Source organism: Loxodonta africana, chromosome 12, assembly GCF_030014295.1.
Source record: "Loxodonta africana isolate mLoxAfr1 chromosome 12, mLoxAfr1.hap2, whole genome shotgun sequence".
NCBI lineage: Eukaryota > Metazoa > Chordata > Mammalia > Proboscidea > Elephantidae > Loxodonta > Loxodonta africana.
The window spans coordinates 81,656,241-81,672,713 of record NC_087353.1 but is presented as its reverse complement, the minus strand read 5'-3'; the positions used below and the strand labels follow the sequence as shown (position 1 = coordinate 81,672,713).

Sequence of the window (16,473 nt, the reverse complement as noted above, 5' to 3'; positions counted from 1 at the left end):
TAATTAAAAAATATTTCAGTCTCTTTCCAGTTCACTGCTGTACCTTACAACTAACAGGAATTTTTTTGTAAGTTCACAGCTGTTTCTGTGCAGCAGTTCTCTGATAGTTGTCACCGCCATTGCCCCAAGTAATGGCTGGCTCTAATCTAAGGTAGAGTTAGCCTTGGGTGCTCAGAGTGCATGTATTCCTGGTTGAGGCACCCATTCGCAGCCTTTTATGGCAAACAAAGCTCAAGAGTTCAAGGATACAGGGTTGTTTTTTATTTACTATTTTAGTAGAAACAAAAAGTTCCTTTGGCTTCTACGTAGTCCTTATAACACATCCAACTCCGTGGGTCAGAGAGTCAACGTAGAGGTTTTGCCACTTGCTGAGGATATATTTTCCAACGGTAGTCTCAGGCACTGTAGGATGAACCTCTAGATTGGTTTAGAAAGCCAGTGCACCTAAATACGAGGTGGGTTCCAGGCAAAGTGTACTTGTCACTGGGGCTTCATAAGCCTCCACTCTTTTCAGCAGTCCACAATAATACTCAGTGTCCTCAAGAATTTTAACTGCTTACAGTCAGTATCTAAGAGTCCCTGACTATGTTGGGTATTTTCCTTGAGTCAACGGCCACAAATATTTTTGGAAAAAGCTAAGATAAAGGCTCAACGAAATTCATGTGCAGTGTTATAACAGGGTTCTTCCACAAGGTTACCTGACCTCCCACTCCTTTATGGGGATTTAGTGAACTGACTCAGGTCTGGGAATTGGGTGAGAGATTTTTAAATCTCTAAGGGAAAACAAATATCTCTAAGGGACAATTTTCAGTTCCTGTAAATCAATTGAGGCAATTAGATTTTATTGTCCAGGACAGGGAGGGGAGTAAATGCAAGCACTAAAAGGAACATAGCTGGTCACAACCCTCAAACTCCAAGATGAGTCCCAGGGACTTGGGAGGAGGAACAATGGCTTTGGGTTCCACGAGAGGCAAATGCTTAAACCCACTCAGGCAGTAAGATTCTGGAGAATGTCATTGGGGGAAATTATTCTAGGGGCAGAGAGAAGGGACCTGAAAGGACTTGACATTAAAGTTTGTTGGAAACATGAGCATAGAGCTCGTGGATCGTGTGCCTGAGCTTGGCATGGAAGGAGTGAAATTGTCAATAAAGATGTCCTCTTTGAAGAAGCCATTGTGGACTGGACAGAGATCTGGGCAAGTGTGACTTACCTACAGCATGTACCATCTGTGAAGACCAGCTCTCAACAGCGACACAATGTGGCAGGGAGGAGAATGGCAGCAGCAGTGCGTGCAAACTAAAAAGTAAACATGACTCTTCCCCACCTGAAAGTAGAAGACTAGTACACTTCCTTTTTGGATTTCTTTAGGAATTTTGGACAACCTGGTGCGGGGGAGATGCAAGGGTGTAATACTAGGATTCCCAATGCCATGGCACGTGAGGACTCAAACCAATTCTGCCAAAATAAACGAATCAACATTTGTACTCTGAGGGTCAGGAGCAGTGTGTGCCTGTTGCAAAGGAGCACCAAACTGTGAGTCCAAAATCCTAGATTCTAATGGAGCACTTCAGCTAGATCACTGTATGATCATGGTTGAATTATTTAGCCTCTTGGTTTGGGGAGTTGGACAGGATGAGTGTTTCCAAACTGTTTCACCTTGGCAGGCCCAAGAACCCTTCTATAAGGGCAGCTGACTGAGTAAATACATATATGCCGAATACATTTACAAACTCCTTGCCAAAACTCCACCCTCTTGCCATAATTCTGATACCCATAAATTGCAAGCCCTTTGATTAGAGGAAAACAAGGAATATGAGAGCTAACGGGTTCTGCTGTTACTATGTACTAGGCACAGTGCTAAGGCTTTACAAACAATATGTTACTTAATTCTCACAAACATTCTGAGAATTCCATTTTACAGATGAGGAAGCGCAAGTTGAAAGAAGTAAAATAGCCACTTCAAGTCCATACAGCAAAAAAGTAATGGTCCTGAAATTTGAAATCAGATCTTTCACAGAATCCAAACTCCTAGCCACTAATATTACTACTATAATAGAGTTCCTAGCTCTAACATCCTAAAATCCTGTGACATCTTTGTTACTGAAAAACCAGGAAGTGGGTGGGGGCCAATTTAGGTGATCCAGGTCAATTCCAGAATCTACCTCTAGGGTCAGAATAAATTTGGGAGTCATGGGGATCAGCCTATGCCATTCATTCAATCACCAAGTACTAACCAAGCCCCTACCCTAACAGTCAGCACTAATGTGGAGTTACAAAGATGAATTCACATGGATCTTGCTCCCAAGAGTTTATAGTCTAGAAATTGAAGACCAGGACTTCAAATTCAATTGCAAGTTAAGAGTGAGGAGAGCTATAATGCATGTCTTTCTGTCTCCCTGTTAATGTGGGACCAAGAGGCAGGTAGGAGACAACGCAAGAAATACAATATTGTATGTTCTTCCGAAACAGTAAAGTGTGATGATGAAAAGTATGGACCCTGCAGTCCAGCATACGTGATCTTGAATATTGTCTCCATGAATTTACTAGCTCTGTGACTTTGGGTAACTGCATCTCTTGGGATCTCCATTTGCTCCTCTGGAAATGAGAGTAATAAAAGCACCTACCTGTAGTTTCTAGGGCTGCTGTAACAAATTGCCACAAACTTGGTGGCTTAAAACTTATTATCTTACACTACTGGGACCAGAAGTCTGAAATCAAGGTGTCGGCAGAGCCGTGGTACCTCTGAAGTCTCAGTGGGTAAGTCCTTTGCCTCTTCCAGCTTCTGGTGGCTCCCAGCATTCTTTGACTTGTGTCTGTTTAACTCCAATATCTGCCTCCATCTTTGCATGCCTTTCTTCTCTGTGTCTGGGTGATAGCCTTTCTTGTCTCTTAAAGGGACACTCTCATTGGATTTAGGGCCCAGCCCACTATGATCTGATCTCAATATTTACCTTATTTACATCTTCAAAAACCCTATTACAAAAAAAAAAAAAAAAACTTATTTCGAAATAAGGTCAGATTCTGAGGTTTGAGTGGACATGAATTTTGAAGGAACACTCTTCAACTCACTGCACTGCCTTATCAGATTGTTGTGAGAATTAAATAAGGGAATGCGTGTAAAGCATTCAGTACAGTGCCTGGCACATCACATAGTGAATACTCGATAAATGGTATCTATCAATATTATACGTAAATACTATATATATGTTATACACGGGAACCCTGGTGGTGTAGTGGTTAAGCTCTATGGCTGCTAACCAAAGGGTCGGCAGTTGGAATCCTCCAGATGCTCCTTGGAGACTCTATGGGGCAGTTCTAATCTGTCCTATAGGGTCGCTATAGGTCGGAATTGACTTGATGGCACTGGGTTTGGTGTATATATATATATATATATATATATATATATATATATGTATGTGTGTGTGTGTGTGGAGAGAGAGAGAGAGCCCTGGTGGTCACAATGGTTAAACACTCAGTTGCTAACTGAAGGGTTGGCAGTTCGAACCCACCAGCCATTCCGTGGGAGAAAAGACCTGACAATCTGCTCCTGTAAAGATTTACAGCCTAGGAAACCTTACGGAGCAGTTCTGCACTGTCCTATAAAGTCGCTATGAGCTGAAATCAACCCCACAGCACAGAACAACAATTATATCTATATATCTATCAATACACACACAGACAGATAGTCCCTGACTTACAACGGATTCAAGTTAGAACAAACTGCACTTAAGACCATCAGTTTTGGTTTTTTTTTTTTTTTAATACATCTTATTGTCAGTAATATGTGCTACCTACAATATTGCAACTCGTAATTTGCTGATGTATCATTCTAACATGTTCACTTCCAGATGTTCAATGATCAGATTTATAAAGATAAAGGCAATAACACTCCAGACCCTTTGATAGCCCAAGACTGGAACCATTCCCAAAGCCAAGCCTTCAGACAGGGATTGGACTGGACTATAAAACAGAAAATGATACTGGTGAGGAGTGAGCTTCTTGGCTCAAGTAGACACATGAGACTCTGCGGACAGCTCCTGTCTGGAGGCGAGATGAGAAGGCAGAGGGGGACAGAAGCTGGTTGAATGGTCACGGGGAATACAGGGTGGAGAGGAGGAGTGTGCTGTCTCATTAAGGGGAGAGCAGCTAGGAGTACATGGCAAAGTGTGTATAAGTTTTTGTATGAGAGACTGACTTGATTTGTAAACTTTCACTGAAAGCACAATAATTTTTTTTTTAAAAGGCAGTAACAATGGAAACAAAAAAAAAAAGGTATCGGAGTTACATCAGAAATGACTTAGGACAGAGATGTTGTAAGTCAGGGACTACTTGTATGCGTGTGTGTACGTATTTTTATATACACACATGTATATTCCCCAAACCAAACCAAACCCACTGCCATCAAATTGATTCTGACTCATACCTTATCGGACAGAGTAGAACTGCCCCATCGGGTTTCCAAGGCTGTAAATCTTCACAGAAGCAGACTGCCATGTCATTCTCCTGCGGAGCAACTGTTGGTTCAATCCGCTGACCTTTTGGTTAGCAGCCAAGCCCTCTAACCACTGTGTCACCAAGGCTCCTCACACATATAGTAATATATATATATGTTAGACACACAATAAATGTTATATGTGTGTGTTGTTACTTGCCATCGAGTCAGTTCCAACTTATGGCGACCCCACGTGTGCAGACTAGAGCTGTGCTCCGTAGTTTTCAAGGCTGTGATCTTTTAGAAGATCGCCAGGCCTGTTTTCTGAGGTCCCTGTGGGTGGGTTCAAACTAGTTTTTTCAAAGATTTATTTCTTTCTTTATTTTGCCAAAAGCGATGGTAATTTTTAACATTTTTTCATTGTGAGTGCTCTAATTTGGTTGTTTCTGATTTTGTCATATTATTTCCTCCTTTTTCTTTCTTTAGATTTATTGTTGTTATTCTTATTTGTTACTCTGTTTCTCCCAGAATGTTTCAGATGTTTGAGTATACAGTATGTCCATTTCCTCAATGGGCCGTCTCTTAACTGTATTTTTTTATTTTCTCCAAACAGCATTTTCTTCATTTTTACTCAGGTGAGCATTTCGGTCATCTTATAGAAGTAGGTGAGTTTTTTGTTTGTTGTTGAAAATTATTTTTCCCTAATACTTCTTTATGGTCAGAGCACTGGTGGCACAGTGGTTAAGGGATCGGCTGCTAACCAAAAGGTGGGCAGTTCAAATCCACCAGCTGCTCTTTGGAAACCCTGTGGGGCAATTCTACCTGGTCCTGTAGGATTGCTATGAGTCGGAATTGACTCGACGGCAACAGGTTTGTTTGTTTGCCTTCTTTACGGTATTATAACAATCATCTTCCGTAAATGACATATAGATTCTCACAGAGACGATACACACTCTACTTGTAGGGTGCAAGGTTTAGAATGTGTCTTTTCATCCTTTCTTATTCATTACACTCACATCTTCCATCCACATGCCACTCTCACTCCAGGCCTATAATCATGCCCCTTTCTCAGAAGTCTACCTCCTTGGGAGATCCTTGCAGCTCTGCCCCACCCCCATACCCACGTATCCCCAGCTTGAGTGTGGTGTTTGGCTGGATAGGAATGGGCTGATCCATGTTCTAGATAGTCCTGGCCACTAAACTGGCCACTGGACTCTGGGTCGGGTATTGAGAAGGGTCCTGAGATCTGTGATCTGGAAATGACTCTGAGATCACAACCGGACTCTAAACTGGACTCTGAGCTCCACGTTGGGCTGTAAGATGGGTCTGACTGAGTGGTAGATGGACTCTAGACTGCACTGCACTCTGAGTACCTACTTTGGGCACTGGACTCTAGGCTGGGCTCTAAGCTTAACTAGACTCTGGACAGCCAAGGCCCAGTCCTGGACTTTTGCTTCCTCTCCAGCAGTGTCCATTTCTGAAATGAAAGCCAATGGGCATATGGGAGAAATTCTGGACTATTTATTGCAAAGCTAGGTTAGCAGATCAGGAAACAAGGAAGTGCTCAGGCCACAGGAGGCCCTCTGTACAGAGGAATTAAGAACAAGAGAGAAGAAAGGGGTAAGAGGAATGTGCTGAGGTACATAAACAGCCACCTCTTTCAACTGTGTTTCTGATCCTGGAACCTTCCCTGTAAAGAAAAATTCTTCTGTTGACCTATTTTCCACCTTCCTCTGGGCAGTGCCGACAGCACGTTCCCCAGGCCGAAGTCTCTGTTGAACACAGAGGAATTCAAAGAACCTAGAGTATCCTTGAGACTTAGCAGCAGTCCGTCTATTCAAGCAGTCAGGTCCAGTCAGGAGAGGCAGGTTAGTTGCTCCTCTAGGCTCTGCCTTAGCAGGTAATGCAGAAGCTGCCCTGTCTACAGTCCAGGACTGGTCACCTGAGGGCACCTGGGGCAGCAGGAACTCCACCATCTCAGCTTCACCTGCCCTTTTGGATAGGGCTGTTTTTCCCATTACCACTGAAGAGTCTATAAGAAAGACAGCCCAGTAAGTTGTCTGAGACACTGGTAGAGAGACCCAGCCCTCCATCAAATATCTTCAAGCCCAGAATTTCTCAGAGAGATGCCTTCCTGAGCCTTTCCAACCTCAAGAGTCAGATCCCCTTAGGGAGAGAGAGAAAGTGTTTTCTGTTTAGTTTCCCATTCTTTTCCAGAAGATGCTACTCTCTGCCATCCTGAAAGCAACAGATGGAAGATTATTAGAGATGCTTTCCATGAAGCCACAGATTAGGTTGTGAAGGCTTATGGGACGGTAGCTGGGTAATGGTACAAGCAGTCTAGATCAGCCCAGCCCAGTGCCTGCCCTCGCCCAGACAGTGGGAGACAAGCCCAATTTGTACCAAATCCAGATGCTAATCTCTGGACTACCTGGAGCAGAGACAACAGGACCCTGAGGGTCCTTGGGCCCAAAGAAGAGAGCCAAGAGTGAGCAGTCAAGCAGGATGAAGGGGGCCTTTGTGACTTTTTTCTACATGGATTTCACTTATCCCTCTGGTAATTTTATCCTGATGACCTGTTGCACAAACCTGGGAGCACTACTTACACTGTGTCTTATATGAATGGCACCCCCTGATATGCATGGTCTTGGGGCACCATTCACACAGTTTTCTCATGCAAATGGGAACCCCTGGAGTTGTATAACACTTCTGTGGGTAGGCTCATGCTCCAGACCTAGCCAATAAGAGTGTCTTACCCCCATAGCCACAGTGATCAATTCGGAAATGGACACAGGACCCAAGCGGGGCCAGTCCAAACCAGTGAACATCAGACTCAGAAACAGAACAAAGGAAACTGTTCTATTTTCTCTGGAGTTGCTAAACTGCTATGAGGTAAGCCTAGAGTGGCTGGTGAACATCTTGGCCTCTATTAGAGAGTTTGTTTACACATGAAGCCCACACAGAGGAAAGTAGAGCCCCAGAGAAAAACCAAGGCCTGAGGACATTGTTTGAGCTCCTCCATGAAGCCAGTGCTACCTGCAAACCCTTCAATTATGGGAACCAACTAATTCTACTTCATGATTTAAGCTGTCTTGAGATAGATTTCTGTCACTTGCAACCAGCGGTCCAAGAGAGAGCTATATCTTTGCCTCTGCATTAGGCTCCCTCTTCCTTTCTCCAATAAGAGTGAGAGCCCAACCCTTTAGCCCTGGGCTCTCTTAGCTGTCATGCCCCTACCTGACGAGTACTCCTACGAACAGGCTGCCCAGGAGTGGGCCCAGCCAGTAGATCCAGTGGAAGTCCCAGTGGTTGGTCATCACAGCAGGTCCAAAGGCACGAGCAGGGTTCATGCAGGCTCCAGACACAGCACCCCTGTAAACACCCAGCCACACTGGTCAAGTAAGATCTTAGCCAGGCCCGAACTCATCTCAAGTTCATTTCCTCAACTAGGCCTGGGTCAAGCCATCCAGAAACTGTTCTAAGCTACTGTATCATGGGCTCCAGGGTGTATCCCAAAGAAAACATAAAGAGGTTATTAACACTAGGAAGTGAAAAGTTTGACCCCTCCTCGAGAGCGTACAGCTTGCCACTCCCCACACATCCTTCTAGCAAAATGACCAGCATTTTGGTGATGACAGGAAGAGAAGATAGAACTAGGTCCGCTCCAAAGTCTATAAAGAAAAGTCAACTTTGTGAATTCTGGAGTCACACTGACCTAGGTTCAAAACCTTGCTCAGTTATTTCTAGCTTTGTGACCTGTGTTTAACTTCCATGTACTTCGGTCTCCTCACTGGTAAAACTGAGCTGAAAGTACCTATCTCATAGGCTGTTGTCAGGAGAGAATGAGAAAATGCATGTAGAGCCTCATGCCCCGCATATAATTCACATGCAGTAACTGTTTGTTAACTATAATCTGGCTGAGCCAGACTGAGGCCTTCTTGTGCCACAAGCTTGGGGCTCAGGGTCTGCTATAGGGGGATTCTTCCTCAGGTGCACCTTGCTAGTACTGGTGTCTACATTCTTGCCCCACTCTCAAGCTGAGGTCCCGCAGACTTTACCCCACCCCATCCATGCCCAGTAGCCAAAGTCATAAGTGTATGATTCAATAGGTTTGTCAGTGAACCAAATGCCACTGAAAAAAAAAAAAAGCACTTTGCCATCCAGTTAATTCTGACTCATAGCAGCCCTATAGGACAGAGTAGAACTGCCCCATAGGGTTTCCAAGGAGCAGCTGGCGGATTCCAACTGCAGACCTTTGGGCTAGCAGCCAAGCTCTTAACCACCGCACCACCAGGGCTCCCCAAATGCCACTAGACGGCAGCAAAGCATTGCTACAGCTTTATACACACCTTCCCCAGCCCTCCCTAGACTCCACCTCCCAAAAGATGACGGTAGGTCTGGCCCAGGAGAAAGGCTAGACTTGATTCTGTGCTCAAAAGAAAGAAAGGAGTTGGCCATCGGAAAGGGGTCCCCCACCCCCTCTTGTTCTAGATCTGTCACTTAATTTTCCACTGCCCAATGACCTTAAATATGCCACTTCTATCTTGTCGGAGCCTCAGTTTCATCATGGATAAAATGGAAAGATAGCCCCTTGCCTCCTTAACCCTCTCCCATGCCTGCTGAAAGGCTGAAAAATCAGTGAGACAAGGGGTATGCATGCTCTTTGTAAGCCAGGGGCTAAAGCCAGACTGCCCACCAGCTGAATGAACACATCAAAAACTAGAAAATTTCACAGAAATATCTATATTTCTGTCTTTCCTTGAATGGAATTGGAAGAAGAGTCACTCCAGGACCACATTCCTACCCAGCAACAATTTACTACAGCAGAGCAGTGGTGGCCTCCTTAGATACTCCAGTCATCAGCACTCCCTATTGTTGCTCAATGCCAGCCTACTTCCCCCATTTGCATTTCCGTCCCAGCCCCTATTGGCAACTGAGTGTGTGACCCTCAGGTAGGCTCTTCAGGCCTGGTGTCCTCCAGAACAGAGACTTGGCCAAGTCTGGGCACTGTCTTCTGTCTGATGGAGCCCTCCCACAGTCCAAGGGGAGCTCACCCAGCCAGGACAGCCACAATGACGGAGAAGCCAACAAAGAAGGGGGCCAGAGCATCATGTGTCCTCTCGTTGATGACGCCAATGCATACGACCAGAGCCAGCAGTATTGTCAGGACGACCTCGGCTACCACTGCTCCCAACACCTGCCCTGGCTCCTGGACTGTCACGAAGGCCGCTCCCGATGCGTTCCAGTACCTGTCCTCGGAACTCACCGCCTGTGGAGAGAAGCAGTCCCACCTCACATGTGGGCAGAAAGACTGCTTGGAGCTGAGGGGAAGGAGCCCAAATGCTTACCCCCACCTTGAGAACCAGTGGAGGGTTATGGTCAAACATAGATGAATCACAGTGTGTAGTCGGGCAGATCTGGGTTCGCATTCCAGCTCTGCCATTTTTTACTGTGTGACTCTGTGTGAGCTTCACTTTGCTCATCTAAAGACTGAAAATACCCCAGCAGTGGCTCCAAGTGTTGTGGGTCTGAAGCTTACGTAACTCAGATGACCCTCTGAGAAAAATAATACAAAGATATCTTATTTTGCATTGAGTTTGTTAATGATGGTGGAATAGTTTGAAAAAGGATTTGGTTGCACAACACAATGTAATCAATGCTACTGAATTATACATGTAGAAATTGTTGGATTGGAAAAAAAAAGAAGAATGAACCCACAGGAAAGAAAGAAAAGCATCTTACTTTTGCAACTCTACAAACACATGTCCAGGTTAACACATTGCTGGACTTTGTCGGGGCCTTGAAAGGGGCTGTGCAAGGACAGTCCAGAAGCTCCAGCTCAATCAGCTTCACAGGAAACAGGCCTCAGGGATTAAGACAGCCCCTTGACATAGAAGACTGGGAGCAGACAAGCATCTGGACTCTGGACCAAATCTCAGCTCTGCTGCTGACCAACTTGTCTGAACTTAGGCAAGTTACTTACTTCTTTGTGTCTCTGTTTCCTCACCTGTAAACTGGGGCTGATAGCAATAGCTCCTAGCTCACATGGAAAGCCCTTGGCGTGTCTGGCACATACAGAGTGCTCTCTGAGGATTGCAGTTGTTGGGAGAGTGAATGAGAGGACAAATATAAAGTACTGAGCCAAGGGCTGTGCTCAGTGAACGCTAGCTGCTGCTCTACCCTTGTCACATCATGTTTGACAAGTCTGCAAGTGGCAGGGCTTGAGTCTGGGCACTCTTCCATAGAGAATAGGAAAGTATGGCCCCCCATTCTACAGACAGGGAAACAGGCTGTGGGTCTCAAATGAGGACACGGAGAGACGGGCAGCAAAAGACAGTGAAAGGAGATTTAAGACCAAAGTCTGCAGCTTTTATAGCTATAGACCAGACCCCAGCTAGGCTGACAGGGCTCCCCCATTCACACCCACTACTCCCCTACACACACACACACACAACACACACACACCCCGAGCAAAGGCCCTTGGTTGAACTGAGACTTAAGGGAAAAAGGCAAGAGAGGGAGGGAGATAGGGTGGAAGGAAAGAAGGAAGGGAAGGAAGGCAGGAAGGACAGAGGGAGGAAGGAAGGGGAAGAGAGAGAGAGAAATAAGGGAAGCCAGGACAGTGTTTTGAAGAGTTAAGGCTGGTTGGAGATCAGACCATAAGCTTGGTCAGCGGAAGGAGGGGGCACGAAATTGTTAACCTAGAGAAGATCTCCTGACCACCAAGCAAACATCAGAGAGCTGTCACTCTATCCATACTTATCAAACTTTAACTTGGACACGAATCACCAGAGTATTGTGTGAAAATGCGGATTCTGATTCTGTAGGTCTGGAGTAAAGCCTGAGATTCTGCATTTCTAACCAGCTCCTGGAGAATGCTGACACTGCTAGTTCCCTGGGCCACAATTCAAGTAGCAAGACCCAATGATGATAGTGAGAACTTGCTTCAAGCCTTTGCATGGGCAGCTCCAGCCAGGCTGGAAGAGGGACATGGGGGAAATGGATCTGAGGGTCCAGGGTTCATGAAGTTACGTTGTTGCTTTTGAGTGTGTCAATTCGATCCTAACATATAGTGACCCCATATGACAGAGTCGAACTGCCTCATAGGGTTTTCTTGGCTGTAGTTTTTACAGGACCAGATCACCAAGGCTTTCTCTTGCACAGCCAAGCACTTAACCATTGTAGAATGAGAGTCTGTCTCTATTTGGGCTGGGACACTTGACTGGCTCTAGCCACCAAGGCTTTTTAGGAGTTATGTGTGTACAGGTATAAAAAATCTAGGGATAGCCTTCCTTTTGGGATGTGAGGATTCCAAACAAATGAAATACTGACTCCCATCAGGTGTAGAGTAACTGCTTAAAAGTGAGCAAACCGGAGAACATACGGGAAAGTTAGTGCAGGAGTTTCTTAAGGAGAATAACCATATTCGCCTTTGTATTCTCACTCAGAGCTCAGTGAGATATATGTAGACTGAATGAAAGAAAAAATACTAGAACTATCCAAATCCACTCCATTGCAAGAATTGGGGTCAGGAAGAAAAAACTTACGTCCTGGATTTTGCCTCCTGGTCTGTCCAAGGAAGGGCTGTGTCCAGACACGCAGGCCCTTTAAGTGTCCCCCTCCCCAGCAGTAAAGGGATTTGTTCCACTGGAGAAAACCAGCAAAGAGTAGGACCTCCCCGCCGCCCCTCTCAAACACACCCCTCCAGCAGCCCCATCAGAGCTGGAACCACCAGCCCAACCCCCTTGGGGTCACCCACCTTGGCCAAGGCGGCCCCGATCAGTCCACCACACAGCTGGCAGATCCAGTAGGGAAAGAGCATTATCAGGTTGAGTCCTCCAATCAGCATAGCCACCAGGGACACCGCAGGGTTAAAGTGTCCGCCGCTAGAACCAGCAAGAAAAGAAAGAAGTCATGAGGTCAAAGTCTAGGGCTGACATCCGGGCTGTCACCTGTGAAAACGTGTCCCAACCAGCTGCCCAGGCTGTCTTTGCAGGGCCAGGGCCAGTCAACGTTCCCAGCCCAACTAGAGACAGGCACCACATCTCCCACATTTTCGTGAGGTGCCAGGGGTCGGGTGAGGGATATGGTGGAGAGCCAGGAAAAGAAGAGCAGCCCCTTTCCTGCCCTAAACCCAGACCCCACAAACTTCATAAATTATTGGGAAGCACCAGCTGATGCTCCGGCTCAATAAGTAGGGAGGGGCCAGGCAGATGACCAGGAAAAGGGGTCAGTTGGTCTCAACTTGGGGCCATGATCAAGCTTAGCCTGGCCCTGGCTCTGCTAACGCACAGACATGGTGGTGGGGGACGCTGACCTCTCTCAGGAAACCGTAGTTAAAACTCTCTCAGGCCATTGACCTCTCCTCTCCACCATCTCCCCAAGCCCAAATGAAGAAAAAAACTGTTACTCAGAGTATGGCTCAACCAGGAGAAGGCTAGACCATCTGAGGACCACACATACTCCCTAGAGTAACTTCACACTCATTAACAGCAAAACAATCAAGACTTTTTTTTTAGTTCATTCGTTCATTCATTCAATAGATATTTATTGAATACCTACTGTGTACCAAGCGCTGTGCTGGGTGCTTTACATACATTGTCTTGGATCCACTCAACAGCCTCATAGGTGCTCAATGAATATTTGTAGAAAAAGCAAATCATTGAATAAAAGAATGGTATGACAGAGAGGCACTGGACTGCAGTGCATAAGAGACGGTCTCTCCAGCCAGCTGGCCTGGATTCAAATCCCAGCTCTGCCAGGTCTAGCATATTGTTAGTATTCAATAAATTATTACTCAATAAGCTATTTTTACCCCCATTTATACCACTGTGGACAAAGACGTTCAGCTACTGGCTCTGACCACCGAGCTAAGTGACAAAGGCTGCATTCAACCCTGGACCCTTCTAAACCAAAGACCATGTCCTTTTATTCTACCTGCAGCTTCCTTGGACTTTTAAAGAAAGACGTTAAATTTCTCCATCTTCCTATTCTGATTTTCTGGGAAACAGTATTTCAATTTCCTTATTCAGGTCTATTTTCTGAATGGGATTAAGTACAGACCAGCCATGTCCTAGATATTGATCATTACTGTGGTTCTCCTGGGAGCCCACTGAGCTCCCATCTGCACTGGCAGAAAAGGCAAGAGGAGCCCCTCCACTCTCCCGGCACCTCCCCTCTACTCACCCTCTGGCAGGCTGGGATGCTCTTCTGCCTGTGTCTGCAGACCCACAGGAAGACCCTAGGCTGGAGTAAAATCTCCTTTCTAAGGATAAGAGTAGCACTGAAAGCAATATTGGCTAAGCACCTAATATGTGCCAAGCTTTTGTCCTTATTCAATTCTCCTGTCTCCTCCATGAGGCATACAGGTTCAGGCGATGGAGCCAGTCAGGCAGGGCTTGACTCCTGGCTCTGCGGCTACATAGCCATACAATCTTGGACAAGTTGCAAGATCTTTCTCTTCCACAGTTGCAAATGGGAATAACCATAGTACCTACCCCACGGCGTTGTTGTGAGGATTAGATGAGTTAATATTTATGAAGTGCTTGAATAGTGCCTGGCAAATGGTTAGCCCTATATATGTGTAGCCTTGAAAAAGAAGATAATTTTTAAAGCAATCTATTATTCCCATTTTATACGCGGGGAGCTTTGGTTTGGGGACTGACTTACCCAAGGCCACAGAGCTCATAGGCTGCAGAGTGAAGCTTGAACCCAGGCAGTCTGACTCCCCATCCCACACTCCCATCTTCAGTGCCTCCTGGAACCCTGAGTGAGTGCCCAGGGGTCCCTGCCAGCAGCCATGCCCACACCCAGCTCCCCAAATTACAGGCTGATTGCTTGGCACTCGTCTCACCTGATGTTCCCCAATATGGCAACAAGAAGGCTCAAGGCCAGCCCTTGGGCCACGGCCGGCTGCAGCGACCCAGTGTCGCTCTGGTTCTGGATAACCGACAGGCACCCAATGAAGATGAAGAGGGCTGAGCCCAGCAGCTCAACCAGACAGGGCTGCACAAACCGATCATACCAAGGCACATGCCACCTGTCACTGGTGCTGTGCTCCTTCACCTTGCCACCGCCAAATTCTAGGTCACACATGGCCTCAGCTACCTGTAGAGGGAGAAAGAGAGAGTGGGCCCAAGTGGGAGGAGAGACCAGACAGGAGGAGCCGACCCTTCAACCTGGAATGAATTTTCAGCAACCCCTTGGGCTGCCTGGTGGGAGAGAAAGATGCCGGGGGTGGGCTCACCTCTCCAGACATCAGGGTTGAGCTGGGACAGCACCCAGCTCCTGCTTGAGCTGCTGGGAAGTATGCACCTGCTGTGCTGGCCACCCTTACCTCCCGGACAGGAGCCACTGATCCCATGACAGGTTCTGCCTCTTTTTAAGGGCTGCAGAGGCTCACCAAGGGTGTCAAGAAAGCAATAAAGCCCAAGTGGGAGGTGGCTCTGAGGCCCAGAAAAGGAAACTTTTTTTTTTTAATCTCAACAGGGCAGGGCAGGGCAGGGGAGGGGGTGTCAAGGATTGCTGAGCTTTCTGCCAACAAGGGGAAAAGGTAATGGCTTGGCTGGGTCACCTGGGCAGTGCAGTCCAGGGCTCGCACAGCACGAGGTAGAGGGCCAACTCCCCTGGGTCACTCTCCACTGCCCAAAGGAGACCAGTACAGATGGCCTGAGAGGGGCCTCAGAGGGCCGGGACTGTACATGTTGACCAACAGCTGTATCACCCTCAATTGTTTTCCACACACTCCCATGAATATTTCCTCATGGGAGGCACCTGTACGTCCACTCACCCAGCTAGCCTGATCCAAGTCTGAGTGTATAGACAGATGACCAGTTCACTGGTAGGTGAGGGGCAGCAGGGGCTAGCAAATAGCAGCATGGCACAGGGGTAAAGCCCGTGGACTTTGGAAACAGGCTGCCTGGGTTTAAATCCCAGCTCTGCCATGAACTAGCAATGTCACTTTGAGCATGTTACTTAGTGAAATGGGTATCATAGTGATACTACCAATGTCATAGAGTTGCCAGGTTTAAATGAGTTAATACATGTAAAGGGCTTTGCCAGTGCCACACAAATGGTAAGTGCAATACCACTATCTACTGATGAAAAATCTACATTTATGTGTAATTCATATTTATTGAGCATTTTCTATGTTCCAGGCACTGGGCTAAATATATGTATTATCTCATTTAAATCTCACAACAACCCTATGAGATAGGTACTATTATTATAGCCATTTTACAGATGAGAAAATGGAATTTAAGGAAAGTTAAGTGTCCCAGAGTTACACGGCTTTCGTGATTGTAAAAATGGTGGGCTCAGTCACGACGCTCCTTTCTAAGTCTTTCTGAGATGGATGGTGGATGAATGAAAAGATGGATGGATGGATAGAAGGATGGATGGAAAGGAAAGAAAGGAAGGGAGGAGGGAGAGAGGGAGAAAGGAAGGAAAGACGAGTTTCCTTATTCACCCATTCAACAAATATTTAAATACTGTGAGGCGTCACCATTCTAAGAGCTAGCTGGAGATGTTACAGTGAATAAGGCAAGCAAGGTTCTGCTCTGTGCTCGTAACTATTATCTGAGTGTTTATATACATAGACGTAGAGAAATAATGTAGAGATAAGAGAATTCCAGTGATAGTTTTTATCGTTTACTGACTGCTCACCACATGTCTGACGCTGTGCCAAGCACTCTGCACAGGGTCAAAATAATCCTATAAGTCCTATTATTTATGACCCCCATCTTTGGATGATAAAAATGAGGCTGAAAGAAGTTAAAGAACTTGTCCAAGTTCATGTTAGACAAAAAGTAACTGCTTCAGGAAAGAAGTGGATACATCTGGCCAAGAGTTGGGTAGTTCGTCCATGCTCTTATAAGTCTCTTGAACACCTGCCCTCTGGAAGGGCTCAGAGTTTGTGCTCTTACTGATTATTTTTAGATCTGTTCTCTCCCTCCTCCACATCCCACAGAACACTGTGTAAGATGTTGCCTCCACGTCCCTATAAATGGCAGCATAAGATGGTTGTCCAACCCCCGACTTT

At 46.2% G+C, this 16,473-nt stretch overlaps 1 protein-coding gene across 1 annotated transcript; it reads right to left on the bottom strand.

Annotated features, from left to right (window-relative positions):
• Positions 1-5,853: 5,853 nt before the first annotated feature.
• Positions 5,854-14,781, bottom strand: AQP8 (aquaporin 8). The gene is made up of 5 exons (XM_023558867.2): positions 14,287-14,781; positions 12,193-12,319; positions 9,488-9,702; positions 7,671-7,805; positions 5,854-6,465 (listed from the first exon to the last, which is right to left on the bottom strand). Exons 1-5 carry the CDS (start codon positions 14,526-14,528, stop codon positions 6,417-6,419), a joined length of 768 nt encoding a protein of 255 aa, XP_023414635.1. The 5' UTR covers positions 14,529-14,781; the 3' UTR covers positions 5,854-6,416.
• Positions 14,782-16,473: the final 1,692 nt, after the last annotated feature.